This window comes from Cottoperca gobio, chromosome 14 (genome assembly GCF_900634415.1).
Source record: "Cottoperca gobio chromosome 14, fCotGob3.1, whole genome shotgun sequence".
NCBI classification, from domain to species: domain Eukaryota; kingdom Metazoa; phylum Chordata; class Actinopteri; order Perciformes; family Bovichtidae; genus Cottoperca; species Cottoperca gobio.
In genome coordinates, this window is record NC_041368.1 from 12,972,701 (window position 1) to 12,999,448 (window position 26,748).

The window sequence follows — 26,748 nt, forward strand, 5'->3', positions numbered from 1 at the left end:
TTATCATGTAAAAAATTATTATGTTGGATTTTCTTTTTCTTTTTTCTAATGCAGCAATCTTTAACATGACATTTCTTTGTCATCTCATAACGATGACAAGTCAAAATGTCTGCCATAAAAAGCATCCATTAATGTTTAATGGAATAAATACAACAACCAAATGGTTTACCTTTCTGTAACCAGTTCCATCTCTGTATGAACCGTTGTCTTCCCAACTAAACTTCTGCACTATTTTCCCCTCAGGAGTACACCATCGATGTCTTCTTCCGTCAGAGTTGGCGAGATGAGAGGCTGAAGTTTGACGGGCCCATGCAAGTGTTACCCCTCAACAACCTCCTGGCCAGTAAGATCTGGACTCCTGACACCTTTTTCCACAACGGAAAGAAATCAGTGGCCCACAACATGACGACTCCTAACAAACTGCTACGACTAGTCGACAACGGCACGCTTCTCTACACGATGAGGTAAGCAACTGCCACTTCTTTGTTGAGTATTGTACTTTAACTAGTCTACAGCCGTGCCTCTGTGAGGCTGTACTTAGGGACAGTAATGCTTTGAGCTAAATGCTAATGTTAGCGCACCAATTAAACCTAGTGATAATGTCAACATGCTGATGTTTAGCAGGTATAATGTTAGCCTTGTTCACCAATCTCAGATTAGTGCGTTAGCATCTTAACATTTGCTACTGAGCCCTAAACAACAAAGTAGAGTGGAGGCTGGCAGGTAGTTCAATAACTCTGACACAGAATCTTCAAACTGAATTGATTCAAACATTGTCGCTGACTGAATCAATAGCTGTTGTCTTAATGAGCCCTTAAACGTATAAACCGTGTTGTAGTGGCCAAGTTTTGTACTGAAATGAGCATAACAGCTTGAACAAGCAACACATATGGTGTAACCATGTAATGGAAGGTGTTGTGTTCAATTAGCTTAGAAAAACAGCAAGTAAACTATGTAGTCAGTGACTATATGAATCTTTGAACTGAAAGAAACGGAATTATTCAAATCAGCGAAGGGATACGTTATTTCCATCTCTAGTGGGAATGTCATTAGCTTTGCAGGTAATTGATCATTAACAAAAATATTGGACAAATAATACATTTTACCTGCCGATACTGACGGATGAAAAGTCAGGAGATCAACAAAGTTATTACAAGTCATCCTGAGCGGGACATGAATTTCTGTACCAAACTTTTCATGGCAATGGATCCAATAGATGTTAAGACATTTCACTTGACACCACAAATGTCAGGATGTGCCAGATGAAAGGTCCAGGGATTAAAAATAAAGTTGTGGTGTTTTTTGCAGCAGCTATCTGTATCATTTCTGATCATTTCATCTGTCTGAGCGTCAGATAACCGACTTCCAGACACACACACACACACACACACAGACACACAACTCGATGAATAATCACTTGATCAAAGAGTGTCACTGTGAGCATGCCGTGCCCAAAATACACTGCAAGTAGCATCAGCTAGTCACAGTCTGTGAGTAGCATTATCTACATGACTGGAGCAAAAATTATTTTTTAGTTTCAATCCATCTAATCATTGTCAATCAGCCTTTGCATCAGAGCCTTGAAGCACTTTAAAAGAAATACTTTTATGTTGCTCGTCCACAAGATCAGTATTGATTTTCAAGGGTGAAAATTAAATCGTGAAAGGATTTGATTTTGTATTCCCACATGAGTAGATTTGTGATGTGGTGGCAGTTCTGCCAAGGCCAAGGAAGACATTTGATCTCTATATACATATATATTACAAGGACTGAATCAAGCAAAGTATGATAAACCTCTGCCAGACAAAAGCAAAAATCCTTTTTGGAACCAGCTTATCGGTCATCACATATACAGTTTGAAACTACATTTCTATTCAATTTCAAGCCACTAAGCAAAACATCATTTCTGGAGTCGCTATCTCTTGTGTTGCATTTGCAAAGGGGTTTATTCAGATCCTGCGGTTTATTTATGGTATTAAAAGCTACTTATTCTTTTTGACCATTTCCATTTTAACTAACACCCTCCAAAATATCCCAAGAATCCCTGAGGCTAATATGCAATGGGACTTTTTTTATTTTTGTAAGTATTCAATGCATGAACTACCTTTCCTTCATAATGGAGCATTGGCTTTTTTGAAGGGGATCTAAAGGAAAAAGTGGCTGCATTGTTAGAGGCACTGGGTAACACTCCAAAAGAGAGCCTGATAACTTAAATTTGCCTGAGCACCTTTCACAGGTACGAAGCTTTAGAATTTAAATCAATCTAATTTCATAGGAAGTGCCTCACCATCGTACCATGTGTTGATTTATACTCCTCACTAAGCAGCCGCTTATATCCATTTAATCAGCACGTCTACAGCATCTGAATTGACAAATGGTGTGAAGGCCTCCGCTCTGCAGGATTGCATCATTATTTTTGCATTGAGGGAGCTGGTATTGTCTCCCAGTGCTGCAGCAGTCTTGTTTTTTTTGTGAGTGTGTATCACTCAGTTTACCTCCAACACTATGCGGTAACTAAAGCAATTCTGTTCCCCGCATAGAGAATATTCATTTATGAAAGGTTTAGAAATGGGCACATCAAAAGACAGTGGGGTATATTTTTGGTTCAAACTTTTAGAATTTATTTATTTATTCTTAAATCCCCAAATTGGACAAAACATCTTATAAACAACCAACAACAGAAATAACTGTGCTACAACTACAGTTGGTGCAATTACAGCACGGATCTATTAAAAATATCCCAACATCTGTCGGATGGATTGCCCTGACATCGAGTAAACATATTCATGTCCCCCTGAAGATCATTTGTAGTAATTTACTGATTCTGTAATTGTTCATATAGCGTTGCCATCAGGTTAGAATTTAAACATTTCCAATACTTTGGTTTATGACCAAATACCTTTAAAACTTAATTCCCATCAGTCTCAGTTGTACGATGCGTTTTATCCTATTTAGCAAATGTTAGCATGCTAACACGCTAAACCAAGATGGTGAACTTGACAAACATTATACATGCTAAACATTAGCATGCTAGCATTGCGAGAATGTAAGCAAGCAGCTTTGAGGCTCTTATTTAAAGCACTAAGGCCCGAGGAGCCGCTCGCATTGTTGTAGACTTACGTCTCGTTTCCTTTCTTTGTTCAAAGTAATTAAACATTTAGTAAACCTTTATTTTGCCTCTGCTTCTGTCAGCATGTCAGTACAGCCTAGCAATGAGATGAGTTTCATCAATTAGAGGCTGGTTTACGTGCTGTATGATGTGCAGCGGTGCCTTGCTAACATTTGATTCATGTTTTATTGCGACTTATCAGTAATGAGGCAGCACCATAGAACAGCCAAGAGGATGTAATAAACACAGGCTTGTTGCTAGTGCAACACAAGGAGACCAATTTACTGATTTTATCATGCTCTTCATAGAATATACAAATGTACATGTCAAATTTGTACACAGTACTAAGGTATACAATACATACAGTACAATATCAAATACAAGAATGAGACCGTAGACGGATCAAGCCATATTCAGTATAGCTGACATGTTTTACAAATGAGAACTACACAAACTTGCTACATTAACTTGTTCTGTTCCCATCCCGGTGGCTCAAATAACCCAGTTTAGAGTTGACGCATGGACTATAAAATGTTGAAATTGAGTTACAAAAACTCAGTTTTTGGTCCATTTACGAGTTTACCTCAGTCTACTATAGGACGGCTTCATGGGTTGCTGTTTTGTTTGTGTAATCTCCATGTTGATTAAACATGTATGAGTGAGATAATATGAACCATTTCTCTATTGACTTCGAGTGCATTTTGTGGCCATCTGACCAAAGGAAATAAACTCTGGTTTCTGAGAGTTTTTCTATGTCGTTAAGCTGAGCACTCATTACCGCCGGTGGCTACGAGCGGGCGGAGAGAGAGCAGTGTCTTCCTCCAGTTTTTACAGCACAAAAAAACTGCAAATACATATGTATTACACATTATACTATATTTATTCTTTATTATAGTATATTATCTATATTATGTTTTATACTCTATGCTGTATATTATGTTATTATATTTCTAAATACCATCTTATATTGCATGTTATACAATGTACTATATGTACTATTATATATAGTATTCTATCTTTATATTACAGACCAACATTAAGTATTATTACTTATATATATATTACATATTATTCTGGTGTAGGCTGTTATAGCAGATGGTATATTATGCTACATATACCATACAGGACTGTCTCAGAAAATTAGAATATTGTGATAAAGTTCTTTATTTTCTGTAATGCAATTAAAAAAACAAAAATGTCATGCATTCTGGATTCATTACAAATCAACTGAAATATTGCAAGCCTTTTATTATTTTAATATTGCTGATTATGGCTTACAGCTTAAGAAAACTCAAAAATCCTATCTCAAAAAATTAGAATAGTTCCTCAGACCAAGTAAAAAAAAAGATTTATAACAGCAAAACAAAATCAAACATTTGAAAATGTCCATTAATGCACTCAGTACTTGGTTGGGAATCCTTTTGCACGGATTACTGCATCAATGCGGCGTGGCATGGAGGCAATCAGCCTGTGGCATTGCTGAGGTGTTATGGATGCCCAGGATGCTTCAATAGCGGCCTTTAGCTCATTAGCATTGTTGGGTCTGGTGTCTTTCAGCTTCTTCTTCACAATACCCCACATATTCTCTATGGGGTTCAGGTCAGGGGAATTGGCAGGCCAATCGAGGACAGTAATGCCATGGTCAGTACACCAGTTACTGGTGGTTTTGGCACTGTGGGCAGGTGCCAGATCATGCTGGAAAATGAATTCCTCATCTCCATGGAGCTTTTCAGCAGACGGAAGCATGTAGTGCTCTAAAATCTCTTGGTACACAGCTGCATTTACTCTGGGCTTGATGAAACACAGTGGACCAACACCAGCAGCTGACATGGCTCCCCAAACCATCGCTGACTGTGGGAACTTCACACTGGATTTCAAGCAACTTGGATTTTGCTCCTCTCCAGCCTTTCTCCAGACTCTGGCGCCTTGACTTCCAAATGAAATACAAAACTTGCTTTCGTCTGAAAAGAGGACTTTGGACCACTCTGCAACTGTCCAGTGCTTCTTTTCCATAGCCCAAGTCAGACGCTTCTTCCGTTGTCTTGAGTTCAGAAGTGGCTTGACCATGGGAATACGGCTATTGTAGCCCATTTCCCGGACACGTCTGTGAACAGTGGCTTTTGATACCTGGACTCCAGCTTCAGTCCACTGTCTTTGAAGCTCCCCCAAATTCTGGAAGCGACTCTTCTTCACAATGCTGTTAAGGCTGCGGTCATCTCTCTTGGTTGTGCAGCGTTTCCTGCCACATTTCCCCCTTCCAACAGACTTTTTGTGGATGTGCTTTGAAACTGCACTCTGTGAACAGCTTGCTCTTTGAGACATTTCTTTTTGTGTCTTACCCTCCTGATGGAGGGTGTCAATGATGGTCCTCTGGACAGCAGTCAGATCAGAAAGTCTTCCCCATACTTGTGATTTAGTTTACTGAACCAAGCTGAGTGTTTTTCAAGGCTCAGGAAACCCTTGCAGGTGTTTCGAGTTAATTAGACGATTCAAGTGATTCGTTGAACACCCTACTAGTATACTTTTTCATGATATTCTAATATTTAGAGATAGGATATTTGAGTTTTCTTAAGCTGTATGCCATAATCAGCAATATTAAAATAATAAAAGGCTTGCAATATTTCAGTTGATTTGTAATGAATCCAGAATGTATGACATTTTTGTTTTTTTAATTGCATTACAGAAAATAAAGAACTTTATCACAATATTCTAATTTTCTGAGACAGTCCTGTATTTTGTGGCTACTAATCACACCATCACTGTCCCTTCACTTGAGACCGTACTGCACTATTAGTTTGAAATACAACACTGGTTGTGGGTGCTATACGTGTACTGCTTGCCTTGTAATAGTGAGTTCAATACTCTTGTATAATTTACATTTTTATTGATTATACGGTTATTACTTAATATATAAATTATATTGATTCCATTTCATCCATCTGTCCTTTTTTTGTTTCTTTGTGCAACTGCAACACCTGCTATTGGGGATCAATAAAGGCTCATCTCAGTTACTTTGTCATGTAAAAAAACAATAGAGACATCGAGTTTCCTCAAACAATTTCAAGGGACATTCACTTCATGTCCGTCGATGAATTTTGGACTATGAAAATGCACCGTTTTGTTTGTGGTCACATATGTCATGATGTGTTTGTAACCATACTGCAGCCTGACCCGTGGAGTATTGTCTCTCCCCGTCTCTCCCTCTGCCCCCCCTCAGGTTGACTATTCATGCCGAGTGCCCCATGCACCTGGAGGATTTCCCGATGGATGCACACGCCTGTCCTCTGAAATTCGGAAGTTGTAAGTCAGTCCAGATGGTCACAACAAAAACAGACTTTGATATAAAAATCGCACTGCAGAAACAACAGTGATTGTTCTCTGCAGGCGTTAGGCGCCTTTGCTGTCCTGGAAAAACTTCAGAAGACTCAAAGTGCACTCACCACTAGGAATATGATACTATGGGATAACTTTCATAAGAAGTGTTTCTTTTAGCAACACAGAAAAAGTAGTCAAGCACTGGCTTGAAGTGAGAGTTCCCTTGATAAATTCCCTAGATCAATTCTTACCCAAGTCTACAGCCATGCTACTGGCTCTGTGAATCTGTACTTATACTACTGATGTTTACCATGCGCACCATCTTAGTGTGCAGTGTTAGTATGCTGCCATTTACTCATTAGTAGCTTTAAATACAAAGTACGGCTGAGGCTGATGGGAATGTCCTTAGTTTCTCAGCCATTTTGTGCCACCCAGATGTTCTGTCTGTCCCCCAGATGCTTACACCAACAACGAGGTGATCTACCTGTGGACCCAGGGAGACGAGAGGTCTGTGGCTGTTGCAGAGGATGGCTCCAGGCTGAACCAGTATGACTTACTGGGACATGTTATTGGCAAAGAAACCATCAGTTCCAGCACAGGTACACTATATGCAATCCTTAGCTCAGCGAGCAGTTTACAGTGTGCTTTACATTTAGATCCACGTTAAGCTTGTATACCTGCAGGGTAAACAGACTGTACAGCTAAGCTAAATTTTAGAGCAGTTTGACAAATCAAACTTTGTTTCCGTCGGAGGATACCGCAAGCAGTGAAACAAAATGAGTGTGTCATGGGATAACACTTTTGAAAAATCAGTTTTCTGCATAACATTTGTAGTAAATTAAATTGCCTTCCTTCTTTTCTATGGACATAAACTGGCACTCTTTAGTTTGTTTTCATAAAGTAACAGTCTGCACTTTCCTCCTGTTCCTGTCATTTTGGAATCAGCTTGCACTATTTGGGTCCATCATGAAAATGATGACTTCTCGGTTTTTCAGAAAACTATTCAGCATATTTGCAAAGATAACATTAGGAAATGTGCCAGAGGTGAAAGTCTTATTTCCATTCTGTGTTGGGCTTTAGCCCAGAATCAACTTCAATATACACAGAGTTAAAAGGAAAGTCTGCAAGCCTGTGCTTTTGATTACATATTAATTTGGTCTTAAATTCTCATCATCAAATATGTCCCACACCATCAAATCACTTTATTTCCCCATTGGGGGACTTAAAGCTAATGGTAACACTAATGTAAAGGAATAAAATAACAAGTAATAATAACAAAGTAAGGACTTGGTACTGACATGTGCTAGGAACAAAGACATTCATGGCATTTATCAGGTAATATAGAATATAGTTCAACCACCTCAGACAAAGGGCCCTGTTTTAAAATTCTTGTAGGTAGCTATTATAAGATATTGTTAGTTGACACGTCATTCTGATAGAGATCTCTCAGGAAAACAACAAATAGAACAACATGGTAGTTTAACATCAATCTCTCAGCTTTAGGTAACAGTGCAAGAAGACTGGAAAAAGTGCTGAAATACTGATTACTGCAAAGCTATAGACCTAGATAAAAGGTTGCTTCAGTGGGGCAGTTTGTAATTACTGAAAGAGTGCATAGCTTACAACTGAGCCACACTGGCTTTCCATTTCCAGAGATGTAACTGTGGTGAAGCTGTGGAGGCAAAAAGTGTTGTGAAAGCTGTTGAAATAACAACACTTTTAGAACTCTGCAGATGATACCTTTCCTTGAGCCCGTCGTTATTGCAGTGCTGTTCGGTGGTTTAACTTTAAGTCAAGCGAATTGCAGAGGACTAACTAAAGTCTGGCTACAAGTACGAAAAAAAAAAAAAATTGTTCAGCTTTTGGACGTGAAAAAAATCTAATTTCTTTCAACTTTAAACCTAATGGACTGCAGTGAGCCACGGGGATGGGAGGATTTGGGCCAGTTCAGCTCTGGTTAGAGTCTGCTCAGAAAGGACACCTTAGGGAATGAAAGGCTGTTTTTCTCATATCTTTGCAACAAAGATTACAGACACAGCTATGAGAGCTTGTGCTTGGGGGAACATTTGCTGCCATCAGTAACACAATCTGAGCTCCAGGAAATGTTCAATATCAAGGGTTAGAATGACGATGTTAACATCTACAGCAAAAATAACTGTAGAAGAATGTACATGTGCATTTAGAGGAATACTGAAAATCTGTATTTTGAGGATCAAAGGCTTGAAAGATGGCTCTGAGAATGTTGTACACTGCAGATACGCGTTCCCAGCAACACATTTTACAGCTTTAACTTCCATGTACATACATACATACATACATACATACATACATACATACATACATACATACATACATACATACATACATACATACATACATACATACATACATACATACATACATACATACATACATACATACATACATACATACATATATATACACACACATATATATATATATATACACACATACATACATATATACATACATACATACATATATATACACATACAAAGTGCACATGGCAACCTCTTTTGAATCTTTCTAAGCACATGGAATCAATAAGGTTTAATGGCTCATATAAAGAACTAAGGAAAATCCTATTAGCTACTTTGATGATGCAAATGTTCTAACTTTAATAAATCTAACTTTGAATATTTCAGCATATGTTGCTCCCAACTGGGCATAGCTGTATTAATAATGATGACCCTGTATGTCTCTCTCCGTCTCTTTCTATGTTTATCTCCTCTCCCTCAGGAGAATATGTAGTGATGACAACATATTTCCATTTGAAAAGGAAAATTGGCTATTTTGTGATTCAAACCTACCTCCCGTGCATCATGACTGTCATACTGTCTCAGGTCTCCTTCTGGCTAAACAGAGAATCGGTTCCTGCTCGCACTGTATTTGGTGAGTGCCATCTTGTGTTTATGATACAACTTTTTTTTTTTAATGCACTAAATGATTGATTGAACAGCTCAGACAAGTCGGTGCCGCTTTTGAATTATGAGGTAAGAGAGCAAAATAAATGAGCAGAGATGCATTTTGTTCACATCATCAGATGATTCAGCAAACTGCAAAACAAATGGGTGGCTTAAAAAAATCTTCCCCTTGAAAAGTTCTAATTAACATAACGATGTACAAAACATAGCGAAGTGCATTAATTAAGGTGCACATGGGCATGAACAGGCAATTAATTTTTGTCAAAGCTTTTATCACAGTATTGACTTTCTCCTACCTCTGTAACTGCAAACGCTTATTAATCAAAGATAAGTCAAAGCAAAGTTGGAAAGTATCACATTGGTAAAGTGTGGCAGGTGATAGACGATGTGTCGCATCTCTTGAAGAGGATGTTTGGCTCAGCTATGTCAACAGCAGCCTGAAGTGTTATTACTCACTGAGCTCTTATTTAGACGGAACAAGACAAATCTGTTTTAAAAACAGAGATAATCCCACCAAAGTTACTGTGGGCTCTTAGTAAAGGGTCAGATCAGACGTTTGCAGTAGTGGACAAAATAAATCAGTTTCAAGGAAATGGCAGAAGATCAGATCCTCATCATTTAGTGTCCAATATACATGTTCACACACACAAAGCTTCACCTCAGTAACATACCTCAAATAAGGAATTGACAGCTCTCAAGCTGTGCCATTTCTAAATGTCAAACTATTAATTTATGTAATTTTTCACTCATTTATATTTACCTTTTTTATAACTTATTTTACTTTATATGTATTATTATCAGTGTTTCCCCCAACAACGGAACCCCGCGCCCCCTGAAATTCAAGTTGTTTTAAAAATATATATATTTTATATATATAGCGCTAAATCACAACTCACTTTTCACATTAAACAGGTGCTCTTTTATTAAATAAATTAAACGTTTCAGTGTCTGCTTTGCGCATTCACATTCTCTCCTCTGTTTCGCGAAGGGCGGGGCTCCGCTCCTGACACACACGCGCGCACGCACACACACACACACACACCTAAAGTCAGAGACAGAGCAGAGGAAAGAGAGGAGAGCACTACAAAGTGCAAAAAAGTAAAAAATCCAACACATTAATTATAAATATATAAATGGAGTGACGTCGACCTCAACGTTTGGAAACTCAGGCGAAAATATCCACGTTTTTTTAAACGCACACATCCTGAATCAGCAGCAGTGATGCAGATGTTAGCTCTGCTTTTACAAGCAGCCACAGTGAAGCTCTCTGCTGCTGGTCCAAGTCCCGACCAGAGCGTTAGTGTTTTACGATTAGTTTTAACAATTGGAAAAAAAAATTCTAAACTGTTCTAATTATTGTTATTGTTATTATTTATTGTAATTATTGTTATAAAATAAAATATGTGAACACTTATAAATATGACTCTGACCGTCCTCATCCAGTAAACCTAGGGGAAACACTGATTATTATAACAATATTATCCACACACACAATTATGACCATTAATAATCCTTGTTTTCTTTGTCTGTCCTTATGTGCGTGTATAAAAATATATATATTGTTTTTAAATAAAAGGACACCAAAACATTTAACCAAATTCAACCTGTCAGAATATATTCTCTTCAAAAAGATGCATATGTGACGCATGTTATTTTCCTTTTGTACTATGATTAATAATAGATTAAATTTGTCCAACCAGCACCACCCATGTTGGGAACATTGTGTCTGCTTAGATCACCCCATACTCAAAGATGAGATGTAATTTGCCCTTCTCCTTCTTTCAAGAGTTGTTCTTGTGCTGCATAATCTATGGAAGTGCCCCTTAACCCACGTTTGTTGAATAATTTGCTTTTTGATTTGGAAATGAATCATACATGCATACATGGGACAATAGATGCATGCAAATAAAGGGGTTTTTTTTTTCCCTCATGTCAGGGAGGGAATAGAAGCCTATTACAGCCACCTATTCTCAGCAGTGTTCACATCTGTTTTCTTGTTCACACAGTCACATTGATCAGCTCAAATAAGGGTCTGTTGTGTACCAGTCATCAGCAACTAAACTTATTTCTGTTCCCTTGTAGGATTTCAAGTTGTACTTTGTATGCATGATTTTATTTGTATTTGTTTTGGGGGGTATCAAGTTTTAGAGATGCAATTCTTGATTCATAACTTTTACTTAAGGATGCCCTCATTGATATTACAATCACCACCACCACCACCACTACTACTAACTACTTTCCCCCTGTGAGGAGCATACCATATTTAAACAGAAACGTAGCACAAAGTAAAAATGTTGGAATATAGTCAAGTTATGCAAAATGCAGGACCAGAAAATCAATCAATCCGTCCTTTAAAAAAAAAGTAAATAGTTACCCATCAATCTTTTTGTCATATATTCTAAGTTCTCAACCATGACTCACTAAAATGGGGTGGCCTCCCTGTTCTGCAACACAATCTTCATTTTAGAGCCCACTTTACGTGTTGTCAGAGTAGATAGTTTGGAACAGATGAAGTGATTGCTTTTATGTAGTATGACCCACATTTCATCCCCTGCCTGCAGCACTGAATGTAAAGGCCAGGATGTGAAATGATTTCTGTAGATGGAAGTCTGTTTTCCCTTGCACTTGTGCTGTAAAGTCTTCATTGAAGCCAACCATTATGCAGTCGTGCACTTGAGATGGTTTTCACTAAATGTATGCAGGACATAGCATGTCTATAGGGATGCACGATAATTCATTTTGGCCGATTGCCGATGCCGTTATACATAACATCAAGTCTCTCCTTTAGTGGAATCAATACATTATTATCCTTACTGTTATCACGATGGCCTGTTGGCATATCCAGACATAAAATGCTTTTCAAAATGTACACATTCACTGGGCAAAGTAAGAACACTCCTTAGACTTAGGTTGAATGTAAAACCTACTGTATATATTTTGTATGTAGCCTTTATCCGTCGATACAGATGACATGCCGATATCATTGTGCATATACCAACAGGAAGGAAATTTAGCATTTTTCCAACTTGAGTGTTATTGACATAGTTTTTAAATGGACTTATATTAATTTGTTTGTTGTTGGTATTTTTGGACGTTGCAACTCCACCAGACACGACTTTATAAAGGGCATCTTTTGATGACAGAAAACACATATTTGAACACAAATACAAACAGAAGCTAGGTCTCGCAGTTTGAACCTGCGAGACTGACACAGTGTACTTACAATGTTTATACACCATTGAATGTTGTTAGTGGCATGTATCTGTACTTTATGATTTCACACAATAGATTATGTAAAGTTGAAGTTCTGCAGTGGACCATCGTTTAGCTTATATCTTTTAAATTGACCTTTTAAGCTAATAAAAGGTCATTTCAATGATTGAGCTAAATTGGACATTTGGACTGAAACCCGTCTAAAGTTTCTCTTACGTGGAAACGGTTTCCAACATCTCTAAAAGATAGCCATGATGGCAAATCCCATGCAAAATTTGACCCAGGTTGAAAAAAATTAATGTTCCTTTAAGTGTTTAAGTGTGCAAGAAAAGGGTCCATTTACTGATGTTTTCATTTTATCCTCAGGGGTCACCACTGTCCTAACCATGACCACCCTGAGCATCAGTGCTAGAAACTCCCTTCCTAAGGTGGCCTATGCCACAGCCATGGACTGGTTCATGGCTGTGTGCTATGCCTTTGTCTTCTCTGCCTTGATTGAGTTTGCCACAGTCAACTACTTCACCAAGCGCAGCTGGGCATGGGATGGGAAAAAAGAGGGCATGGAAATAAGGGTGAGTGATTCTTACTTTTATATGCACATTTGTATTGTTTTTTGTTTTTTTACTTAATGGATATGACACGGCCACACTTTTTATGCTGAACCAACAAAAACCAACGCGTCTTCATGAAAATCAAATGTAACCGTTTTTCAGAAAGGAGTTTCTTTCCACTTTTGTTCTGCAGATTAATTGTTCAGTCTTTGGATTTGTTAACCTTGGCAAATGCTACAACTTGCTCAGTAGGTCCACATTTTACACTGGAGGAGCGACTTGGGCAAATTGCCCTTTGGAAACAGTGATAGAAAGTCCCCTCCTTAAAGCAACGCGGAGTACTCTATAAAGACTATAAAGAGAGCTTTTATTTATTCATTAACAGCCAAATGGAACAGGGACAGTGGGGCGGAACTGTGGGAGCAGAAAGAGAGGTAAACTCCCAGAGACACTGGCCCTGATTCAGAATGGCAGCATATGTTTCATCCTAAAGTTAGTGGAGGCTCATTTCCCCCCAAAAAGATGGCACCCTTACATCTAGCATGAAATTTAATAATCCATAGCTTGCAGATTTATAATTTGGAAATAGTCTGGGCTGTTTGTTTGTTTAAGAGGACAGCCAGTTACGATTAGCTTGTTTGTACCTGGTTTTATTTGGTGGATGCAGGGGTCCAAAAAGATGCTGTTCTCTGAAGCTACGAATAAGTCACATAAATAAAACCTGATAAATCTCTCATGATAACCTCAGTGCTTCAATTTAACATGATTTTTTTAGATGTTTTATAAGTGATTACATCAAATGAAATGTATTAGAGACATGAGACGGCATCAGAGCAGGCACTGAGACGTAATGAGCAAAATTAAAGCACTTGGTCCTGTGCTGAATGTATAAAATACTTTTGTTTGTTTGTTCCAGTAATTGAAAAGGAACAAATCAATTATTTTCCTACATTCGTATGGATCGCTTGATTGACAGAATCAGGTGTCGGTAGCGTACTGTGTTTTGATTGACAGTGCTGAGAAGGAGACTATAAAATGTGTTTTCCTCCTGTCAAAAAATATATCACATCTCCTAAATAATAATGAATGGTTTGCCCAGAAGTTTTTTGAGGTCAGTTACCTCAGAAGATTCTAGCATCGAGCTACGAAGACGTAAAAGAATAGCATGAAATTACATTGTGTAAAATGTGTAGAACCAGTGAGGTTTACAAAGCTGCACTGAACACTAAACAGCAAGAGAGCTGGCAAACACCACCATATAATATTATACTGTTAGAAAAATGTATCATTTCATTACTTTATATTAAATTCTTTCTTTTCTTTTTTTTAACTTAAGCTTAAAAACTACTTTTGGGGAAAAGCCTGGTCAAGGTGGCAGCACAAAACAGTGGCAAAACAAAAAATTTAAAAACAGTAGACATAAGCAAGGTGAATTACTAGTTGTACAGATTGTAAGGATTTATTCCTGATGCATGGATCGGCACATATGAACAGTGGCAATATATAAAATTAGTTAAACTACATTTAAATGATGGCCTTCTCGGTTTGGTGTTATGCTCGTGAATACATCATGAAACTGTCCTATATGGTAAATAGTGCTCATCTAAAAAGTGGCTGTTAAGTTGCTACTAGCAGATAAAAGGCTGGAATACTTCCATCAGACACAACATAGTGAGAATCGTATTTCTTCTACTATGACAGACAGTGTCACAAATCTATTTTCTGCTACTAATGTACAAACTGTTTGACATAATCAGTACAGCCTTTTCCAGTTCCAGTTTTTTATAGTCTGACATTTGGTCCTCCGAGTGATTGGCAGAAATGTATATTGCTGCCTTGGAACCTTTCAGTCATTTTAAGAGCACCCACCGCGAGCCCCAATTGGTCATGCTCTACTGGGATACATCCAGCTTATCTTGCATAACATGCAGGATAGAACTCTCCGAGCCACAATCATAGAATCCTGATGTGGGTTTGTTGGTAGACAGATGGTCCTAATTTGGACACCCATTCTATATATGAAACCGGCACCCTACCAGAAACATACATATTAGTAGGAATAATGAGGACGGATCACAAAAATAAAGTGGAGTGTTATGAAAATATAGAGCCCGAATGAAGCAATCACAAAACACATGAGATATAATGTCCACTAATGAACAAATATGTTTCATCACATAAGCAGCAACATAACATCACAGGATGCTTGCTCTAATTTCTAGAACAATGCCAAGTTAAGAGATATGTTGGCCATTTATGCATGAGGAAATTATAATGCAATTGTTTCAGTGTGTAATTTGTACGAACTTGTGACCTCAGTTATTATGGAAAGCCAATAGATACTAACACGTAACATGCAAATAGGGCTAATGTGCTTGTCTGTGACATGAAGTCAGTATTGTGGAAAAAAGGACTTCATCAATGACCCTCTCATTACACCAGGATGAGAAGGAAGTTATCCAATCTTCACTGACTTATGAGGGGCAATCCTCTCAGCCATAAAAGATGCTTCCCCTTTGTGTTCAACCTTTGTTAATCATCGTTTTAAAAGTGTCCACCTTTCTATTACTGAGGTTTATCTGTAGGGCTACGGACAAACTGTTTCCATCCTTTTGTCCAGGAATTGCTGTTCTTTACAGTGAATAAAGATAAAGTGCTTTCACGTTTTGGTTAGTGTGACTGAGTGTTTGGTGAATTACACAACTGATTTAAGTTAATGAAAGACATTACAGAGAACACTGCAGCCCAAAGACATCCCCTGTAATTGCCTGGTCCACCGAAAGCCACTCGGGGGAGTCTTCAATCTCACAGACATGCAGTTCTGCACAGGGGGTGACACCATTACGCTGCAGCCAGCTGGGGGGCACTTGGTGCAGTTCAAAAGGTGCAGAAACGCATCTTAACATTTCCGTCAGCCAACTCACATGGAACAGATTTATATGAATGCAGAATGTACAAGGTTGATATGTTGCGTGTTAGCCCTGGCCTTGTCATTTCCTGCAAGCAAGCACGCACCAAGTTCATCACTTCGTGTCACTTCACAGAAATAGCAGAGTTACAATAATAAACTCCACCCTACCATAATCACATTAGACAACCTCACACCAGATTATGTAGAATCCACTAAGTGAGGACACCAGCTGCCATGTGGCCATCACCCAACAAAGACCCTCCAAACGTTGCAGAGAATAAACTGAGATGGAAAAATCGTAATTCAGCAATCCAGCTGATATGCAGCAACAGGCAAATGTCATCTGTGCAGCAAACGCATATTAACTAAAGCATATTAAACTTGCAAAAAAGCATGGCTTGGAAGCAAAATCAATCTCTAACCCGTAATGTCTATATAAATATATAAGATAATATATAATATATAATATATATAATATTATATATATAATATATATATACATATATCTATATTTAATATATATAAATAATAGAAATAATATACTATATTATATATATATTCTATATAATATCTATATATCTATATATATATATATACTAAATAATATAATTTAGTATATGATATATATTATATCTATAGAATATTATATTTATATATATATCTCTTATATCTATATATATCTTATATATATATATACTATATATAGATATAATATATGCCACTATATACCTATATACTCAAATGTACCCTCTGCCAAATGGACCTGTGCCAATGTCAAGCCCTATGGTCATTTTAAACTAATTTCCACACACTTAAGGTCATCTGTTACATAACAACCCAGTATAACATTAGACATACGGTAGAGATTGTCTGCTTCAAGCCATGCTTTTTTGCAAGTTTAATATGCTTTAGTTAATATGCGTTTGCTGCACAGATCACATTTGCCTGTTGCTGCATATCAGCTGGATTGCTGAATTACGATTTTACGATTACGATTACAATTGAATGATAGAATAGGAGAGAGAAGAGAGAAGAGAGAGAGAGATGAGAGAGAGAGAGAAGAGAGGAGAGAAGAAGAGAGAGGAGAGATAGAAGAGAGAGAGAGGAGGAGAGAGAGAGAAGAGAGAGGAGAGAGAGAAGAGAAGGAGAGAGAGAGAGAGAGAGAATAAGTTAGAGAGAGAGAAGAGAGAGAGAAGAGAGACGAGATAGAAAGAGAGAAAGAGAGAGAGAGGAAGAGAGAGAGAAGAGATGAGAGAGAGAGTATAAGAGAGAGAGAGCATAGAGAAGAGAGAGAGAGAGAAGAGGAGAGAGAAAGAAGAAGAGGAGAAGAGAGAGAGAGAAGAGAGAGAAGAGGAGATGAGAAGAGGAGAGAAGAAGAGAGAGATAGAGAGAGAGAGAAAGAGAGAGAGAAAGAGAGAAAAGAGAGAGAGAAGAGGATATATATCATCGAGATATAATATATATTAATAATATATAATATATATATATAGATCATATAGATAGTATATAGATTATATATATAATATATTATATATATATATAATATATAATGCGACAGCTTTCCAGCCTCGGCAGCCATATCGCAAAGCACATAAACAAAGAGTGACAAGAGGCACAAGCACCAAATACTTAGCTTACCTAGCGTCTGCGTCTCAAGAGTGAAGAAGAATGAAGAAAGTCTTTATGCAGAGACACTGTAGTCTGCAGTTTAGGAAAACTCCACTTCCAGCTTCAAGTTTGTGCTGGAGGCCAACAGGTGATGCAGGATGCAGAAGTCCAGCTAGGAGCCCGAGCGCAGCCTAACACGGATACTTCTCCACAAAGTCCTCCTGATGACATGATTGGCTGCAGGTGAGCTACATAATGCTGTCCCTAGTCATGAGGGTTGTCTGACAGGCATAAAAGCTTTTACTCCACACAATAGGCCTTCTCACAGTGGACTTGTACAGTAGTAGTATAGTAGTAGTATTAAAAGCACAGGTGTTGCTAATGACATTAATAATGTCTCTGTTCTATGTGTCCCAGCAATAACTACTTAAATACTATATTAAATACTATATTAAATACTATAGATAGATATATATATAGATAAATACTAAATAATATTATTTTATTTTTACTTCTTACTCCATTACATTTATTTGAGATTGTCGTTGCCAAAGACTATTGTGGCAGTGGTTTCAATCATTTTTGAATCCCAGTTTTGAAGTTAATTATCTCTGTATCTTGGGAGGTAAACATTGTGTAGTATCATCTTGACTGCGAGAATTTAAGGCGTAATGGAGTATTTCTAAGTCATGGTATTGCTACATTTTTCCAATTAAGGATCTTAATTTGTCTAGCACAACTATGGAGTCATATAAAGGCCAATCTTAATTTACATTCCCAACTATCTCTCAAAGTCTAATTGGACTAATTTGACCATCTAATTCAACAGCACACCATCGTCAAATATGGCCAGAAGCATATTAGTCAAATCTAAGTCTAATTAATGTTGCTATTTATTTTCTTACAAAATTGTCATAATTAAAAGAGTAAAGCTGTAAATGTTATCTACGTGCAAACCAAATTTGTAAAATACATCCAAACCAAGCCAACCATGTAATTTACATTAACACAAAATGTATATATAGGCCTATAGCTCATAACTATCACTATCACAGGATTAAATAAGCACACTGAAAACAATTACAGTTTAGTGGCACTGACCAAAATCTAAAATGACCATATTGCTCAACATATATCTATCTACATGTACATGTAAGATGGAAACCTTTTAACATGACTCTTTTTTGAAAGCACCAATCTGTCCAGGAAATAAAAGGAGATCTTTTTTATGGATTAGAAATTGTCAAAGTAGTCAGACATTTTAGATGCTTTAGAAATGCACGTGGAGGAGGGGAATAAGAGGCACCACAGACATGGCGTCTGTGGACTGACATTCAATGAGTCAACTTTAATCTACCCTTCTGCATCTCTCAACTTCTAAAAGCCTGACCTTTCCTCCCACTGATGTCGCTGACAACCACATTATTATCTTTAATCGTAGCCATGTGGTGAACAAGTCCACTGCCTCGCCATCTTCAAGCCTTTGGAGGCAGCTTCTGGTGTCAACTCTGACAGCCTGCTTCTTTCCACTGCTCAGTTTCAAGCATTCAGGTGAATTTCTTTTATTATTTGTTCCATCAGAATACAATGTAATCCCATTTGTACAGGATCCTTTTCAACAATTTAGTCTCTTCTACATCCCGTGTGAGCAAGCATTCTTTTGGCCACAATTACAGTGTCTCTTGTTGTGCTTCCCCAATGATATGGTCTGTTTAAAACCTAAGTAACACATCAGCAACTACTTATTGTTTACTATGTAATTATTGGTACTACAATTAATCAGTCAATCATTATGTGTACTAGCTGTGAAAACAAATATTCCTCTTGGACAATACATTTAAATCTATTATGATAAAGAAATAATAGCAAAAAGACTTACAACGAACTATGTACTATTGACAATGTACAAACTACAGTAATAATACAGTTATTATCAACAGATCACTATAATAACAGTGACAATTATTGTGAAGACTTATGTGATTTATTAGATCCTTTTCGATGGAACTGCTGTCAACATATCCACTAATGTGTGAGGCAAAACTGGACTATCCAGCATTTGTTTACTTTGATTTTTTTCCTCCCCTTTAGGGCGCCTCTACTTTGATGACACCTTGTTCACTGAACCTCGGCTCAGCTTGGTGGTTTTCACTGAGCAAGATACGGCTGGCCCCAGGTGTATGCTACTTTTCAGCGATTAGTTCAGGTACTGGAGCCCCGCAGGCACATACTTTGCCTGAAGGGTTTGTCGGGGCAGGCTTTTGTAGCTTTGTTGTTAATTAGGTTGCTTGTTTTGTATTCGAGTGAAAAATAATGCTGGAATTATCTTTATTTATTTCATATTTTCAAGTACTCTCATTCTATTAAAAAAAAAAACATTTTTATTCTGGGAAAGTAATACATGTTAATCAAATCAATCAAATTGCCTTTTAGGTTAACTAGATAGAGAGACAGACAGATAGACGGACGGACGGAGATGGATGGAGAGAGATACTTCATTGAGTATCTTAAAATAGAAATAAAATATAACATTACACATTACACATCATCTGTTGACCTGCTGCCCTCTGGTAGACACTTCAGGTCCATCAAATCACAATAAACAGACTTCTATCCCAGAGCCATACAATAATCTGGACACTGTGTCCACTGACTATTTAGCACGACAATACTTACAGTTACAGCTATACGTCCAACTGCACTTCAAATATGTGTGTATATCGTCTGCACCTTGTATCCAGAAGTGCAATATCTCAACCATCTTACTGCTTTTATAGGTCACAGTAAACTCTTATTTTCTTAATTTTTTGAACATTTGCTTTTATTATTCTTATCTGTATTACTGTTTGATATGTGCGTAGGCAGCCTCGGGATCGTTATTGAATGTAGTTGTACCTCGTGCAATGACAATATAGGAATTCTATTCTATGAGCATTTACAAATGTAGTTTCCTACAGCTGTCACTAGGTCATACTAAAGAGTCGAAATCTGCTGATTGCACCTTTGATGCCTTCAACATTTAGGTTCATAGCTGTGAGGATTTAACATCAGAGTTCAGCCTGGTGTCTGCTGAATGTGGCTTTACTCAACAGCTGCAATCCTTTCATTGAGAACGAATTGTTTGCTTTGCTTAAACCAAAAGTCGCATGTCATTGTCGTGTCTTCTTTCTCTGTATACACAAGGCTTAAACTAGAGAAAACTGCCAAAATAAGATTTGTAAAAAAAACAAAACAATTGCTCTAATTGTTTTCTCTCAAATGAGCGTGTTTGATGGTTTGTCATCTTCATCTGCCTGGGAAGAGATTGCCTCATAATCTTTAATGATTTCTCAAGCATACACGAGCAGACTGCCTGGTCTAAACATTACGATGAGGCCATTCATCTGCCTTTCAGTTCTCTGCTGCTGGGACAAGCAAAGACCCCAGGGCTTCAGAATGAATAACAAATGGGTTTGGAAATAAATATGTTATGACCCGATGAAAACTTTACATGGAGAAAAGTTTCTCTGGTCTTCAATGAGGAGGAAGGAGACACTGGATACACACACACATGGGTGCTTGAACAAGACAAAGCATTACATGGACCTCCGTGGAACGTCATATTATTGTTGTAATGTCACAAGTCATTTAGCTGTACTAGTATTCAGTAAGTACATTTCCGAAATATATGAGAAGCATAACAAGACTCCACTCTGCTGAGATCTCTGCAACTATTTAACATTTTCTCAACAACTGTAATATCATCGAGTTATCCAGTAGCAGTATAGCTGAATGTGGAATTGATTGCCTCTACTCAGCCCGGCTGTATTTCCAGGAGTTTAGTTTTATATTCAGCTTATGTTATGCCATCGATTAGCGAGTTAAGATTGACTATGTTGGCGTGTTTCTGTAGCTGATGACAGTTAAGGTACATTAGATTAGCTGTGGAGTGGAAAGCTCAAGATGCCCTGCAGTCAGTGTGTGCTGACAACCCAACATCTGTACTTGTCCTTAGGAAGATAACCCAATACGAGCTGTTGAAGCAGAGAGGCAGAGGAGACATTTTCATAAAGGTGGTGAGAGAAAATGAAACACAGCATATTTTAGGTAATAAGAAAATGGACTGGCCCTGAATTTTAATATTTTCCAGCTACTTGTGTGTCTTATTGGAATGGCTGGAGGATTAGATTGCACTATGATGAATTACATTAACATAGAACTCCAGGAAATACAGCTTCTTTTCCCACACGGGAGACACGTATTGTCCTTTGGACTGTGGCGTTCTCAGATCTGTCTGACATATTTATTATACAGATTATAATGTGGTTCAGTGAGCTATGCGCGAATTTCGGATTTGATGGTGCCAACCTCTTCAATTTGGGTTTTATCGTCTGTGTGCCCAAAGTCAGCCCACATCACATATCCTGAGATGATACCCTGACATACTTACCCATTCTACTCCCTTCCTCAAAACCCCCCTTCCTCCCCGTAGAGATGCATGGATGAGCAAGCTTATTCTCCTTGTGGGGTGTTCCCCATGCATGACTGATGTTTAGATTAATATCCTTGACTGATTCCTGCTCTGTGGTGAAGAGAGGAGTAGGCCTATCAGAGCACAGCCGCCCCCTCAGGAGTCCATTGATTTTCGCACCATTCTGACAAACATAAACCTTCTAGACCCAGAAGATACTTTATTTGTTGTCCATTTAGATGCCATGTCCTCAGGCCCAGCTGTCCACATTTGCTTTTTTTTTTTAAATAGCTCTATTTGTCCGTTTGTTTCGCCTAAAGGAAAGTCTGCTGCCTGGGATTTATTCTTTATTTTATACACTTAGGAATTAGTTATTTAAATGAAAATATACGCAAATACAAATCTGACTGCTTCAAACGTTTATCTATTTATTTATTTGTTTTATTTGGTGCCCCCATTTGGAGCTTCTTCTGTAGCAATTATAATTTTCCTGCAGCCCAAACTGTGAAATGATTTGAATCAATATTTAATAAACAAACTATATAACTTAACACCTCAGAACTAAAGAAAACTAATCAAAGCAATAAAAAGTATAATGAAATAAATGGAGGCAAAACAAACTTGCAAATCAGCTTGAATTATTTTATTTATTTTGTAACAAATAAGGAAAAAAAGGAAAAACAGTGCACATATTGCAATCTCTTGATATACGATTTCTCATTAACAACATAATTAAACAAGGAAAATAAATATTATAGGTCCGAAAAGGAGTAGGAAGAAGTATAGTGTATTTATGTTGAACTATAATAACTAGATTAATGTATAATGTGAGTTCCAAATGTGGTCTGGCAGCTGCACAGTGTGGATTTTGCTTCTATGACATTAAAATGCTTAATATTAGTGCACATGAAACAGCTAAAGAGCTATAACCATATAATAAATTGGTCTGTCTTTAAAAAGGTTCAGATTTACCAAGTAATAGTGCTTTTTCAAATATCCAAAAAGCCTCATATGGAAAATGCTGAAATCCACATAGGGAGGAAAAATGGTAATATCGCCCCCTGGTGACACTAGCAACACTCAGAAAAAGCTTGTTCTGTTGAAAGTGGTTAAAAACTGTAATTCAGAAGCATTCAAATTCAAAATGAAAATTAATTTAGCAACGGTTGTTTGTTTTTTGTTTTCGGTTTCATAGCAATAAGCTAACATAAGTGTACAGAACGGCAAAGTACAGACCTTACAGACAGCACTGACAAGTGTGAGACAGGATTTTGTGCATCTGTCTTCCTGTGTTTTTGCTTCCGAAATAATCCATTTCATATTTGAACTAGGGGTTGATTCAGTTGTGGCAACACTTGGCTCATCATTTGTGCAGTATGGAGAGTCAAACCAGCTTTGAATCCTAATGCTTTTGGGTTGACTGGGAGCTTAAAAACTGACATGCAGCTCTGTATGAGCTCAAAAACTGACACTTCTTTCAGGGACAAATTGTCTTATTCATAGATGATTATAAAAGATGCGGATAAATGACACGTAGAGCATGAAATCGACATGGGAACAAGGACTACGGGAATGTTGGGAAGATCCTGTGGTCAACAAAATAAAGAAAATATTAACAAAACACTTTAAAGTATGACAAGTATATCATTTGCAAACTGTAGCACATTCAAACAAATCCCATCGAGTGTGTTTTGACATATGGGTGCAGTTATACACACTATTAAAATGATGTATCCCTCTCTGGAGAAAACCGGCTAATGTTGAAAATGAAATAGAGCTGAGAAATACTGCTTTCATATTTCTCCATAGGCAGTGATCATCTGCTTTCTCTGTGTCCTGATAAACAATGCAGCCTTGAACCTTTATGAACAAACACAGGATGAAAAATATATTCTAGTTTCTTCTCAGTCTAATTGGTCTTTTTCCACCGGACCTTAAGGGTCTCGATTTCACTAAGTTGCTTCTGTCTGACAGGTTTTGTTCTTGAGGAGTTCAGCATCTCGAGGCTCTTTATCCCTCAGGATCAAGTGCTGGGAAACCAGTTGATCTTTCGCCCTCGTCCTGCTCCTCTCAGCATCCTAAAACGAAGCCTGGACTTTATAGGCCCCAGTGGATCATAAACTGAGTCAGTATTTTTCCTTATGGGACTGAGAGAACAGAATGTATTACCCTTTTTAACAATGTTGAAATGGGGTCCATTTCATTTTTCTGGGCAGAAAGTCATGGGAAAGAGTGCGGATGAGACAGTTTCCTTATCAAATGACAGCGGGCCCTCTAGCTCCTGAATGGAGGCCTGAATCACCCAGTTTGGACTCTTCCAAGTTAATTATGTTAATTTAATATCTTTAATATCTCTTTTCTACAAAGGAAGATGTCACTTTTGATTGGTCAGATCAAGTCATGGCACACAGATCTATGGTGACACTTGTCCATCTTTTTCTTAAATAGAAAACAATGGTAATATGAGTGGCATGAACATAATAATAGACTTATGGGATCTTTTCCCTCACAGGAACTGTTTGTATTGAAGTCTACTGGATAGTTTCAGTCCCTCTCATGCATTTTATTTATTTATGTATATATTAATTTTTAACTCACCTCTTTTCCTCCTCGTGAGTCCTCTTTGTGCATTTATCAGTAAATTATGTCATTAAGAAATTACCTTTTCATATAAAACTCATCTTTTTTATGCAATAATCTTCAAGACTAGAAACTCATTATACACTCAGGCTCAGTTTCAACCACTATACACATACCACAAAACCACAATGCCATGTACTCCCTCACTGTGCATACTAAAGCAGTTATTGCCACGATTACAACGTTTCAACACAGAGTCATTTGCTGGACCAGCTTTCAAACACTCTGAGTGCTACACACACCCTTACACTAATGGAATTATGTCAGCGTGTGGTTATTTAAAAAAGCGAGCATCGGCCAACCAAAGCAGGCACTGTGGGAGACATTAGAAGCATCCCAAAGCATTTTCCACTTCTCCTCTTTTCTCCATGTCAGTTCATTCCCTTCACCTTCATCCATTCCACTCCATTTCCCCTGGCTTGTTTGAGAAAAGGTATTTGCCATATTGAAGCAAATCCCAAACCAATTAGTGTGGAGAATACGTCACTACCCCCCTACTACGATGGCAACACAATGCCAAATGAGAATGGAGGAAACCAGCTTACAAATGAGTTCTCTGTGGACTTGTGCATTTTATATTGGCAAGTTATGTATTTTGTAGTTCACTTAAATCAGACTTTGCTGTTCCTCAAACTTATTGAAGTGATTTCAAGGGAAAAATATTTAGGTCCCATCGTAACCCAAATTGTACAACCTTCCCATTAGTGTGGCCCTTGATCATTTTTGTGTCCTATAGGAGGATACATGTGATCTGATAACCTTCAGTTATTTCTTTGGTGTGGTGCATTTGGAAGGACCGTTGAAAAGACTAAACAACGGAGCGACGTGTCAATGGAGCGACATGGTGCTGTGCTTTCTTCAACAGCAATGAAGGTGTCCCACCATTCCTTTTATTACCTACTCCTCATTTGGAGTGACACCTACATATGAAGTGGCAGTGGGTATGGATTGTTTTTCTCACAAAATTGGGGCTAATCAATAACTGTAAAAGAACTACAGTAGATCATACGTAACTTAAATAAATTACAGTTGCCACATATAATCTCATCAGTTATCCAGAATCGGAAGCAGAAATACTTTTTTGCTCCCCTGGGGGGACATTTGGTTAAATTACAGTTGCTCCATTTAAGAATAAAGATATATACAGACAGAGAGAAGTTGTAAAAAAAAATTGAAATACGAATTAAGTATGTTAAAATGTGTGCATTATAAAATATATAAAAACAACAAATATGGAGAAATAAAGATAAACCCACGCTGCTGTGAACATATTTTTAATTTAGTTTTTATTTACCACACTAAAGCCTAAATGTGAGGAGAGATTACTGTTGCTAGTATGTGTCCTGTGTGAATATGCTTTGAGCTTTATTTTTGCTGTTACTCAGTAGTGGTAACATAAGGTGATAAATGTAATGCTCTGATATACGTGTATCTGGTTCACATTCGATCATTTTATAAATACAGGATGGAAATCATTCAACAGAACTCCTCTTGCTGATAATCGATCCCAAAAACCCCATGTGAGAATATTTTTGTATGCATAGCAGGGAATTTAATTAATGTCTTTACCATAGATGTTTCCCTGCTGGGAAAGAAACCGATTAACAAAATAATTGTTATTATGCAGTTTGTCATTACTCGAACGTGTGGTGAAATTAAAGTAATACTCAGTTGGTTTAGGAGCCCCTGTGCTGATGAAGCAATAGAACAGAAACACCAACAAGTCTACATTTACGGGCAATTTGTTTCTCAAATGCAACAAGAATTTAGAAGTTTCCGGATTCTTCATGAACGCACCATCACAAGCATCACATGTAGTGGGTGTCCTTCCTGGTTACAATGCTTTTTGCCCTCAGATTTGGCTCTCAGGTAGAGTACAACGTGTTTGGTTGAGTAGTGAAGTAAAACAGTCTATTATCATCCAGGTGCATTTCAACATTCAATAAAAGCAGATATCGCTAGCGTTATTATAGATGTGTACCTTAATTGTACAGTTATCACCAACA

The 26,748-nt window shown here is 37.6% G+C and overlaps 1 protein-coding gene across 1 annotated transcript in view; it reads left to right on the top strand.

Moving 5' to 3' along the window:
* gabra3 (gamma-aminobutyric acid type A receptor subunit alpha3) overlaps window positions 1–13,674 on the top strand; it is a 78,373-nt gene extending 64,699 nt beyond the window's left edge. The window contains exons 5-10 of the mRNA XM_029447968.1: window positions 244–464; window positions 6,327–6,409; window positions 6,880–7,023; window positions 9,185–9,337; window positions 12,949–13,154; window positions 13,519–13,674. Coding sequence (XP_029303828.1) covers window positions 244–464; window positions 6,327–6,409; window positions 6,880–7,023; window positions 9,185–9,337; window positions 12,949–13,154; window positions 13,519–13,674 — 963 coding nt within the window. The remainder of the gene's footprint in view (window positions 1–243; window positions 465–6,326; window positions 6,410–6,879; window positions 7,024–9,184; window positions 9,338–12,948; window positions 13,155–13,518) is intronic.
* Window positions 13,675–26,748: the final 13,074 nt, after the last annotated feature.